Below are 12696 nucleotides of genomic sequence, written 5' to 3' on the forward strand. Positions count from 1 at the left end.
GGATGATAAACTTGTCAGGTTGCCTGATAGGAGTTGAGAAATGTAAAAAATAAATAAATAAATAGACAGATCATTCTGCCTAGAAATACAAGAAATTTGGAAATCAATTTTGGTTTATTTTAGTAATTTAGAAATCAGTTTTAGTTTTAGAAATTAGAAAAATTAATCAGATATAAAATAACATTTACATTTTATATTTGAGGTTGTGTGAATGGGTTAAGCATAAACAACACTGAAGATCATCTGAATCAAGAGCTTGTTGGTGAGCACATTTGACTTAGAGTTCTGCAAATACTAATACTATACTATAAGAACACTACGTCTGGGGTTTTGCTGTTTCTCTCGTTCAGAGAGGGATTGCCTGGTATTTCGTGAGCTGGACTGTGAAGTCGGGATCAGACTGATATGCTTCAGGAAAGTTATTCTCTGTGAAAGGCACATGTTGGGCAAAAAGAGGCTGCTTCTTGGGTGGTAACTAGCCATAGAACAAGCTATTATGCTATTGTTCGTTCCCAAGTTGAGCGCTTCTCTCTTTTTTTATGCAAATTATGACACTTAGGGAAGTCCCTAAGTGTGATGCGGGAATCCAGACGTGGACCCGTTGCTCAGTGTGCCTAGAGGGATATGGCTGCACCTCACTGATGAGGCCCACAATAGTCTGGGGTTTTGCTGTTTCTCTCGTTCAGAGAGGGATTGCTTGGTATTTCGGGGCTGGACTGTACTATGCTTCAGGAAAGTTCTTTTCTGTGAAAGACACATGTTGGCCAAAAAGAGGCTGCTTCTTGGGTGGTAAGTAGCCATAGAACAAGCTATTATGCTATTGTTCGTTCCCAGGTTGAGCGCTTCTCTCTTTTTATTTATAAAATAACATTTACATTTTATGAGGTTGTGTGAATGGGTTAAGCATAAACAACACTGAAGATCATCTGAATCAAGAGCTTGTTGGTGAGCACATTTGACTTAGAGTTCTGCAAATACTAATACTATACTATAAGAACACTACGTCTGGGGTTTTGCTGTTTCTCTCGTTCAGAGAGGGATTGCCTGGTATTTCGGGGCTGGACTGTACTGTGAAGTCGGGATCAGACTGATATGCTTCAGGAAAGTTCTTCTCTGTGAAAGACACATGTTGGCCAAAAAGAGGCTGCTTCTTGGGTGGTAACTAGCCATAGAACAAGCTATTATGCTATTGTTCGTTCCCAGGTTGAGCGCTTCTCTCTTTTTATTTATAAAATAACATTTACAGTTTATGAGGTTGTGTGAATGGGTTAAGCATAAACAACACTGAAGATCATCTGAATCAAGAGCTTGTTGGTGAGCACATTTGACTTAGAGTTCTGCAAATACTAATACTACACTATAAGAACACTAGCAAATAAATTATGAACTCTCAGGATAGATATATAGTATAGCACTGAAGATCTCTCTGACATCCTATCATGGCTTTATCCAGTCTTAACACTAACCATATCCCTAGACCTATCTAGTGCAAGGGGTATGGCTAGTGTTAAAGGGATATGAAACTGAAACCCTTTATTTTGTAATTGAGACAGAGCTTACCATTTTAAAAAAGTTTACATTTTATTTCTATTGAATTTGTGTAATTCCCATAATAGCTAGGTAGGCATCTGGAGCACTACATGGCAGAAAATAGTGCTGCCCTCTACTGCTCTTGCACATGGATAACATTGTTGCAAAACTGCTGCCATATATTGCTCCAGAAATGGCCGGCTCCTAAGCACATGACCCTACTTTTTAAACAAAATATACCATGAGAACGAAGAAAAATAGATAATAGAAGTAAATTAGAATGTTGTTTAAAATCCCATGGCCTATCTGAATCATGAAAGAAACATTTTGGATTTCATATCCCTTTAATACTAACCCTATCCCTGGCACTGGCTCTAATCCTGCTACTAGCCTTAGCCTTAAAATAAGCCCTAACTGTAACATTAATAGCTGTGTGTTGAGTTATTTTGAGGGGACAGCAAATTTACACTGTTATACAGGCTGTACACTCACTACTTTACATTGTAGCAAAGTGTCATTTCTTCAGTGTTGTCACATGAAAAGATATAATCAAATATTTACACAAATGTGAGGGGCGTACTCACTTTTGTGGGATACTGTACATTCAAGTTCTATTAAACAAGACACAATCTTACTTTTGTAGAATAGCCTCATCATTCTTCGCCCAGCTGAAAATCCCATTCCGTACTGTAATGGCGTTACCTGTTAAGAAGAAAACACATTAGCAGAAAACAAGAACAAGCTGGGTAAATTGACACTGGCTGATTGTGTTAATATTAAAATAATCACTGGAACTGTTTAGTAAGACGTATAAATACATTTCCTGAGTGTCATGTTAATTTTGTCCCTCACAGCGCCCAATGACATATGTACAATTAACTAAACATTTCTCATGTGAGTTTTATTTTGCATTGTTAAAGGGACAGTAACACCTAGATTGAACTTTCAATATTCAGAAAGGGCATGCTATTTAAAGAAAAAAATATTTCCAATTTACTTTTATTATCAAATTTTCCCTTTTTATCTTTTGTTGAAAAGTGAACCTAGGTAAGCTCATATGAGCTCAAGAGAACAAACATGTTGTTAGCATTCTATGGCAGCAGAATTTGCAACAATGTATAGCATTGTTACAAACAGCATCCATAGTGCACACTTCCTAATGTAAAAAGATCCTCTAGGCAAAGTAGACTAGGTAACTGCTTGCGTTGTCCCTGTCATCCAATAAGCATTAATACAAATTTGCAAACTCCTTTATAATTTGACCAGTTTATTTTACCTTTTAAATGAAAAATGGTTACAAATGTATTTAAAGTTTTTAATTAACATTGTAAAAATAATTGTTTTCATGTCATTTTTAAGTCAGACATCGACTGTTATACCAGCGCTATGGATTTTTGTGGCGCTATACAAATACACGATAATAATAAATAATAATATACGTGTCAAGTTAAATAAAACATAATCTTGCATCATTAATTATGCTAATTACATGTACATATTTAAAATCTGTTGTTTCTCACCAGGTATTGTTTTATCTTTATTCACAGCATTTGGGTCCAGTTCATCGTTAGCCAAGAAATTCTGGATTCTCTTAATAGAAACACTGGCCTAAAATAGGCAAAATAATCATTGTAAGTAAACACGGGAATATGAATACAATATTTCCTTTTTTTAGGAAAAAAACAATTGTTACTGTACTATATTACTACAGAATTAAAGTAATGTGATACAGTTCTACATTACTAAAAAGGTGCAAGGAGTTATGACATCATACAGAGAGATAAAGAACCACATGACTCTATAGCTTGGTGAAGAGAAGGAAGAAGGTTGGCAAACATTTTCTTGTGTGATTCAGACCGAGCATACAATTTTCCAATTTACTTCTACTATCAAATTTGCTTTATTCCCACAATATTGTTTGTTGAAGAGATACCCAGGTAGGTGTCTGAAGCTGTTGAACTGTTGCAAATGGATAACATTCTTGCAAAACTGCTGCCTTATAGTCAAAATAAGATAACAAGTGTACAAAGAAAATTTGATAATAAAAGTAAATTAGAAATCACATGCTCTATATAAAATAATGAAAGACAATTGTTCGGTTTCAGGTCCCTTTCAAATATATTATGACATTTAAAGGGACATTAAATGTAGATTTCTTTCATGTAATTAACAAGAGTCCATGAGCTAGTGACGTATGGGATATACATTCCTACCAGGAGGGGCAAAGTTTCCCAAACCTTAAAATGCCTATAAATACACCCCTCACCACACCCACAAATCAGTTTTACAAACTTTGCCTCCAAGGGAGGTGGTGAAGTAAGTTTGTGCTAGATTCTACGTTGATATGCGCTCCGCAGCAAGTTGGAGCCCGGTTTTCCTCTCAGCGTGCAGTGAATGTCAGAGGGATGTGAAGAGAGTATTGCCTATTGAATGCAGTGATCTCCTTCTACGGGGTCTATTTCATAAGGTTCTCTGTTATCGGTCGTAGAGATTCATCTCTTACCTCCCTTTTCAGATCGATGATATACTCTTATATTTACCATTTCCTCTACTGATTCTCGTTTCAGTACTGGTTTGGCTTTCTACAAACATGTAGATGAGTGTCCTGGGGTAAGTAAGTCTTATTTTCTGTGACACTCTAAGCTATGGTTGGGCACTTTATTTATAAAGTTCTAAATATATGTATTCAAACATTTATTTGCCTTGACTCAGAATGTTCAACTTTCCTTATTTCCAGACAGTCAGTTTCATATTTGGGATTATGCATTGAATTATCATATTTTTTCTTACCTCAAAAATTTGACTTTTTTCCCTGTGGGCTGTTAGGCTCGCGGGGGCTGAAAATGCTTCATTTTATTGCGTCATTCTTGGCGCGGACTTTTTTGGCGCAAAAATTCTTTTCCGTTTCCGGCGTCATACGTGTCGCCGGAAGTTGCGTCATTTTTTGACGTTATTTTGCGTCAAAGATGTCGGCGTTCCGGATGTGGCGTCATTTTTGGCGCCAAAAACATTTTAGGCGCCAAATAATGTGGGCGTCTTTTTTGGCGCTAAAAAATATGGGCGTCATTTTTGTCTCCACATTATTTAAGTCTCTTTATTTATTGCTTCTGGTTGCTAGAAGCTTGTTCACTGGCATTTTTTTCCCATTCCTGAAACTGTCATTTAAGGAATTTGATCAATTTTGCTTTATATGTTGTTTTTTTCTTTTACATATTGCAAGATGTTCCACGTTGCAACTGAGTCAGAAGATACTACAGGAAAATCACTGCACAGTGCTGGAGCTACCAAGCTAAGTCTGCTATAAACTTTTGGTATCTGTTTCTCCAGCTGTTATTTGTATTGCATGTCATGTCAAACTTATTAATGCAGATAAAATTTCCTTTAGTACTATTACATTACCTGTTGCTGTCCGTCAACATCTAATTTTCAGAGTGTTCCTGATAACATAAGAGATTTTATTTTTTAAATCCATTAAGAAGGCTATGTCTGTTATTTCTCCTTCTAGTATACATAAAAGTCTTTTAAAACTTCTCTTTTTTTCAGATGAATTTTTAAATGAACATCATCATTCTGATACTGATAATGGTTCTTCTGGTTCAGAGGTTTCTGTCTCAGAGGTTGATGCTGATAAATCTTTGTATTTGTTCAAGATGGAATTTATTCGTTCTTTACTTAAAGAAGTGTTATTTGCATTAGAAATAGAGGATTCTGGTCCTCTTGATACTAAATGTAAACGTTTAAATAAGGTTTTTAAATCTCCTGTAGTTATTCCAGAAGTGTTTTATCTCCCTGATGCTATTTCTGAAGTAATTTCCAGGGAATAGAATAATTTGGGTAATTTATTTACTCCTTCTAGACGTTTAAGCAAATTATATCCTGTGCCATCTGACAGATTAGAGTTTTTTGGGACAAAAATCCCTAAGGTTATGGGGCTGTCTCTACTCCTGCTAATGTACTACTATTCCTATGGCAGATAGTACTTCATTTAAGGATCCTTTAGATAGGAAAATTGAATCTTTTCTAAGAAAAGCTTACTTATGTTCAGGTAATCTTCTTAGACCTGCTATATTTTTAGCGGATGTTGCTGCAGCTTCAACTTTTTGGTTAGAAGCTTTAGCGCAACAGGTAACAGATCATAATTTTATAGCATTATTATTATTCTATAACATGCTAATTATTTTATTGGTGATACCATCTTTTGATATCATTAGAGTTGATGTCAGGTATATGTCTCTAGCTATTTTAGCTAGAAAAGCTTTATGGATTAAACTTGGAATGCTGACATGTCTTCTAAGTCAACTTTGCTTTCCCTTTCTTTCCAGGGTAAATAATCATTTCGTTCCTTTCCTCACAACAAGGAACAAAAGCCTGATCCTTCATCCTCAGGAGCGGTATCAGTTTGGAAACTATTTCCAGTTTGGAATATATCCAAGCCTTATAGAAACCTATAGTCAGCTCCTAAGTACCTATGAAGGTGCGGCCCTTATTCCAGCTCAGCTGGTATGGGGCAGATTACGTTTTCTTCAAAGAAATTTGGATCAATTCCGTTCTTAATCTCTGGTTTCAGAAACATTGTTTCAGAAAGGTACAGAATTGGCTTCAAGTTAAGGCCTCCTGCTAAGAGATTCTTTTCTTTCCCGTGTCCCAGTTGACACAGCAAGGCTCAGCATTTCTGAAATGTGTTTCAGATCTAGAGTTGGCTGGAGTATTTATGCCAGTTCCAGTTCTGGAACAGGGGCTGGGGTTTTATTTTATCTCTTCATTGTACCAAAGAAGGTCAATTCCTTCAGACCAGTTCTGGATCTATCATTATTGAATCGTTATGTTAGGATACCAACATTCAAGATGGTTACTGTAGGACTATCCTGCCTTTTGTTTAGCAAGGGCATTATATGTCTACAATAGATTTACAGGATGTGTATCTGCATATTCCGATTCATCCAGATCACTTTTAGTGTCTGAGATTCTCTTTTTAGACAAGCATTACCAGTTTTGTGGCTCTACTGTTTGGTCTAGCCTCAGTTCCAAGAATTTTTTTCAAAGGTTCTCGGTGCCCTTCTTCTGTAATCAGAGAATAGGGTTTTGGTATTTCCTTATTTGGACGATATCTTGGTACTTGCTCAGTCTTCTCATTTTCGAAGAATCTCATACGAATCGACTTGTTTCTTCAAGTTCATGGTTGGAGGATCAATTTACCATTCAGTTCATTGATTCCTCAGACAAGGGTAACCTTTTTAGGTTTCTAGATAAATTCAGTGTCTATGACTCTGTCCTTGTCAGACAAGAGAAGTTTAACATTGATATCAGCTTGTCAAAACCTTCAGTCACAATCATTCCCTTTGGTAGCCTTATGCATGGAAATGTTGGGTCTTAGGACTGCCGCATCAGATGCGATCTCCTTTGCTCGTTTTCACATGCGACCTCTTCAGCTCTGTATGCTGAACCAATGGTGCAGGGATTACTCAAAGATATCTCAATTAATATCTTTAAACTGATTTTACGACACTCTCTGACATGGTGGACAGATCACCATCGTTTAGTTCAGGGGGCTTCTTTGTTCTTCCGACCTGGACTATAATCTCAACAGATTCAAGTCTTACAGGTTGGGGAGCTGTGTGGGGGTCTCTGACGGCACAAGGGGTTTGGGAATCTCAGGAGGTGAGATTTCCGATCAATATTTTGGAACTCCGTGCAATTTTCAGAGCTCTTCAGTCTTGGCCTCTTCTGAAGAGAGAGTTGTTCATTGTTTTCAGATAAGACAATGTCACAACTGTGGCATACATCAATCATCAAGGAGGGACTCACAGTCCTCTGGCTATGAAAGAAGTATCTCGAATTTTGGTTTGGGCGGAATCCAGCTCCTGTCTAATCTCTGCGGTTTATATCCCAGGTATGGACAATTGGAAAGCGGATTATCTCAGTCGCCAAACGTTGCATCCGGGCGAATGGTCTCTTCACCCAGAGGTATTTCTTCAGATTGTTCAAATGTGGGAACTTCCAGAAATAGATCTGATGGCTTCTCATCTAAACAAGAAACTTCCCAGGTATCTGTCTAGATCCCGGGATCTTCAGGCGGAGGCAGTGGATGCATTTTCACTTCCTTGGAAGTATCATCCTGCCTATATCTTTCCGCCTCTAGTTCTTCTTCCAAGAGTAATCTCCAAGATTCTGAAGGAATGCTCGTTTGTTCTGCTGGTAGCTCCGGCATGGCCTCACAGGTTTTGGTATGCGGATCTTGTCCGGATGGCCTCTTGCCAACCGTGGACTCTTCCGTTAAGACCAGACCTTTTGTCTCAAGGTCCTTTTTTCCATCAGGATCTGAAATCCTTAAATTTAAAGGTATGGAGATTGAACGCTTGATTCTTGGTCAAAGAGGTTTCTCTGACTCTGTGATTAATACTATGTTACAGGCTCGTAAATTTGTATCCAGAGAGATATATTATAGAGTCTGGAAGACTTATCTTTCTTGGTGTCTTTCTCATCATTTTTCTTGGCATTCTTTTAGAATACCGAGAATATTACAATTTCTTCAGGATGGTTTAGATAAGGGTTTGTCCGCAAGTTCCTTGAAAGGTCAAATCTCTGCTCTTTCTGTTCTTTTTCACAGAAAGATTGCTATTCTTCCTGATATTCATTGTTTTGTACAAGCTTTGGTTCGTATAAAGCCTGTCATTAAGTCAATTTCTCCTCCTGGAGTTTGAATTTGGTTCTGGGGGCTCTTCAAGCTCCTCCATTTGAACCTATGCATTCATTGGATATTAAATTACTTTCTTGGAAAGTTTTGTTCCTTTTGGCCATCTCTTCTACCAGAAGAGTTTCTGAATTATCTGCTCTTTCTTGTGAGTCTCCTTTTCTGATTCTTCATCAGGATAAGGCGGTGTTGCGAACTTCTTTTGAATTTTACCTAAAGTTGTGAATTCCAACAACATTAGTAGAGAAATTGTGGTTCCTTCATTATGTCCTAATCCTAAGAATTCTAAGGAGAAATCGTTGCATTCTTTGGATGTTGTTAGAGCTTTGAAATATTATGTTGAAGCTACGAAATCTTTCTGTAAGACTTCTAGTCTATTTGTTATCTTTTCCGGTTCTAGGAAAGGCCAGAAAGCTTCTGCCATTTCTTTGGCATCTTGGTTGAAATCTTTAATTCATCTTGCCTATGTTGAGTCGGGTAAAATTCCGCCTCAGAGAATTACAGCTCATTCTACTAGGTCAGTATCTACTTCCTGGGCGTTTAGGAATGAAGCTTCGGTTGACCAGATCTGCAAAGCAGCAACTTGGTCCTCTTTGCATACTTTTACTAAATTCTACCATTTTGATGTATTTTCTTCTTCTGAAGCAGTTTTTGGTAGAAAAGTTCTTCAGGCAGCGGTTTCAGTTTGAATCTTCTGCTTATGTTTTTTGTTAAACTTTATTTTGGGTGTGGATTATTTTCAGCAGGAATTGGCTGTCTTTATTTTATCCCTCCCTCTCTAGTGACTCTTGTGTGGAAAGATCCACATCTTGGGTAGTCATTATCCCATACGTCACTAGCTCATGGACTCTTGTTAATTACATGAAAGAAAACATAATTTATGTAAGAACTTACCTGATAAATTCATTTCTTTCATATTAACAAGAGTCCATGAGGCCCACCCTTTTTTGTGGTGGTTATGATTTTTTTGTATAAAGCACAATTATTCCAATTCCTTATTTTATATGCTTCGCACTTTTTTTCTTATCACCCCACTTCTTGGCTATTCGTTAAACTGATTTGTGGGTGTGGTGAGGGGTGTATTTATAGGCATTTTAAGGTTTGGGAAACTTTGCCCCTCCTGGTAGGAATGTATATCCCATACGTCACTAGCTCATGGACTCTTGTTAATATGAAAGAAATGAATTTATCAGGTAAGTTCTTACATAAATTATGTTATTAATGTTACACAAATCTGCACTATGGGCAAATTTATGTAACATTAGGCTTGCGGCAGAAAAGCTGACAGCTTTACCTAGTAACGGGTGCGCTCTACATTTAGTCCAACAGCACGATCGAGCAAGCTGTGATTAGACAGCACCCCACTGATACATTTTTTGGGAAAAAAAAGTTTAGCAGAAGAGGACGGTGATTAAGGTAAGGAAAGTCAACATTTGTAGGGGTTAAATCTTTAAATTTCTTTATGTTTTCAAAGAAACCGCTAGCCTTGTGTTACATAATTCTCTTCATAGTGCAGAACTATGTAATATCAATATGTTTACTGTCCCTTTAATGCATTTCAGGAGGATTTTTCTTTCGTGAAACAGAAGACAAGAAGTAAAGAGTCATGATTAAAAGTGTGTGGTAAAAGGCACAGAATTAAACACTAATAAAAACTCTATGGGCTCCATGTACGAAGCAGCGTAAGCTACTTCGGAACCTTTGGGTTCACACATGTGAGCCTTCTTCCTGCAATGTAAGAAACAGCAGTCATTAGACCGCTGCCTCTTACAACATTCGCCACCTCTGAGGTGGCGGAGAAAAATCACTTGCTTGGGGTGATTAACAGACCCTTCTCTCGCACAAGGGGAGGACTTTGCATGCCCACTTGAGCATGTAATGATACACACAGGCAGCGGACAAACAGAATCCGCTGCCCGTATGCTGCAAAGGTGAGAGGACAACTTCTCAAGTTGAGAAGCTTGTCCACTCACCTTATAGCACACGTGGGCCTATATTATGTTTCAGTGTGATACGATGAGGCTAACGGCATTATATTTTTAACCAAAACTGTAGGAAGCAAAAAGTATTTCATCCTTGGGATAGCAAAGAGGATAGCAACCCTAAACTCTATTATTAACCTTAACACTAGCTTAACTCTAGCAATAGCCCTAACTCTATCATTAACCTGAAAACTAGCTTAACTCTAGCATTAACCTGAACACTAGCTTAACTCTAGCATTAACCTGAACACTAGCTTAACTCTATCAGTAACCTTAATGCTAGCTTAACTCTATCATTAACCTGAAAACTAGCTTGACTCTATCATTAACCTGAACGCTAGCTTAACTCTAACAAGAACCTTAAAGGGACATTAAACACTTTGAGATGGTAATATAAAATGATAAATTGTATATATAAAACAACTCTGCAATATACTTTCATTATTTATTTTGTCCTCTTTGCCTGTAATTCCATTCTGAAATTGTGAGCTTTTCAGTTTCTGTTAGAAATGGAAGTGCAGAACACTGTTAAATCTAGCACAACCATTGGCTGCACACTCTAGTGACCTATTTATAACTGACCCTAATTGGCCACAGCAGAGAAGGTAACACAAGTTACAACATGGCAGCTCCCAGTGTTTTAGACACACTAAAACTTTACACTTATTTTGTCACTTTTTAAACAACTAAGGAAACTTTAAAAAATACATCTACATGTTAGTCATGGACTTATCTTTTCTTTGAATGTATCATTCTATCTAGCATGTATTTAGTGTTTAATGTCCCTTTAACCTGAACACTAGCTTAACTCTAGCAATAGCCCTAACTCTATCATTAACCTGAACACTAGCTTGACTCTAGCAATAGCCCTAACTCTATCATTAACCTGAAAACTAGCTTAACTCTATTTTATCCTGATCACTAGCTTAACTCTAGCAATAGCCCTAACTCTATCATTATCCTGAATACTAGCTTAACTCTATCATTAACCTGAACACTAGCTTAACTCTAGCAATAGCCCTAACTCTATCATTATCCTGAACATTAGCTTAACTCTATCATTAACCTGAACACTAGCTTAACTCTATCAGTAACCTTAACGCTAGTTTAACTCTAGCAATAGCCCTAACTCTATCATTATCCTGAACACTAGCTTAACTATATCATTATCCTAAACACTAGCTTAACTCTATCATTAACCTGAACACTAGCTTAAAGGGACAGTATTTTAAACAACTTTCCAATTTACTTTTATCATCAAATTTGCTTTGTTCCCTTGGTGGTATTTTTGAAAAGCTAAACCTAGCTAGGCTCAAACTGATTTCTAAACAGTTGAAAACTGCCTCCTAGCTCAGAGCATTTTGAAAGTTTTTCACAGTTAGACTGTGCTAGTTCACATGTGTCATATAGATAACATTGTGCTCACTCCTGTGAAGTTATTTAGGAGTCTTCACTGATTGACTACACTGCATACCTGTCAAAGGCACTTAGATAAGGAGGCTGTCTGCAAAGGCTTAGATACAAGGTAATAACAGAGGTAAAAAGTATATTAATATAACTGTGTTGGTTATGCAAAAACGGGGAATGGGTAATAAAGGGATTATATATCTTTTTAAATAAGAAAAATGTTGGTGTAGACTGTCCCTTTAACTATCAGTAACCTGAACACTAGCTTAACTCTATCATTAACCTGAACACTAGCTTAACTCTAACAATAGCCCTAACTATATCATTATCCTGAACACTAGCTTAACTCTGGATGAAGTTCCCATTCCCCCAGATGAAACGTCTGTCTGCTCAAAAAATCCGCTTCCCAGTTGTCCACTCCTGGGATGTAGATTGCTGACAGATAACAAGAGTGAGCCTCTGCCCACCGAATTATCTTGGATACTTCTGTCATCGCTAAGGAACTTCTTGTTCCTCCCTGATGATTGATGTAAGCCACAGTCGTGATGTTGTCCGACTGAAATCGGATGATTTTGGCCGAGGCCAACTGAGGCCAAGTCTGAAGAACATTGAATATAGCCCTCAATTCCAGAATATTGATTGGAAGTAGAGACTCCGACCAAGTCCACACACCCTGAGCCTTCAGGGAATTCCAGACTGCACCCTATCCTAGTAGACTGGCGTCCATTGTCACTATCACCCATGAGGGTCTGCGGAAGCACGTCCCTTGGGACAGATGATCCTGCAACAACCACCAAAGAAGAGAGTCTCTTGTCTCCTGATCTAGATCTATCTGAGAAGACAAATCTGCATAATCTCCATTCCACTGTCTGAGCATGCTCAGTTGTAGAGGCCTTAGATGAAAACGAGCAAACGGAATGATGTCCATTGCCGCCACCATCAATCCAATTACCTCCATGTACTGAGCCACTGATGGCCGAGGATTGGACTGAAGGGATCGGCATGTACTCAGAATCTTTAACTTCCTGACTTCCGTCAAGAAGATTTTCATGGATATAGAGTCTATTAGAGTTCCTAGGAAATAAA

At 37.7% G+C, this 12696-nt stretch overlaps 1 protein-coding gene across 1 annotated transcript in view; it reads right to left on the minus strand.

Moving 5' to 3' along the window:
* ABCC3 (ATP binding cassette subfamily C member 3) overlaps window positions 1-12696 on the minus strand; it is a 267779-nt gene that overhangs the window by 66321 nt on the left and 188762 nt on the right. Inside the window, exons 14-15 of the mRNA XM_053708487.1 lie at window positions 3051-3138; window positions 2166-2232 (exon numbers count right to left, since the gene is read on the minus strand). Of these exons, the coding sequence (XP_053564462.1) occupies window positions 2166-2232; window positions 3051-3138 (155 nt within the window). The remainder of the gene's footprint in view (window positions 1-2165; window positions 2233-3050; window positions 3139-12696) is intronic.

Source organism: Bombina bombina, chromosome 1 (assembly GCF_027579735.1).
Source record: "Bombina bombina isolate aBomBom1 chromosome 1, aBomBom1.pri, whole genome shotgun sequence".
Lineage (NCBI taxonomy): Eukaryota > Metazoa > Chordata > Amphibia > Anura > Bombinatoridae > Bombina > Bombina bombina.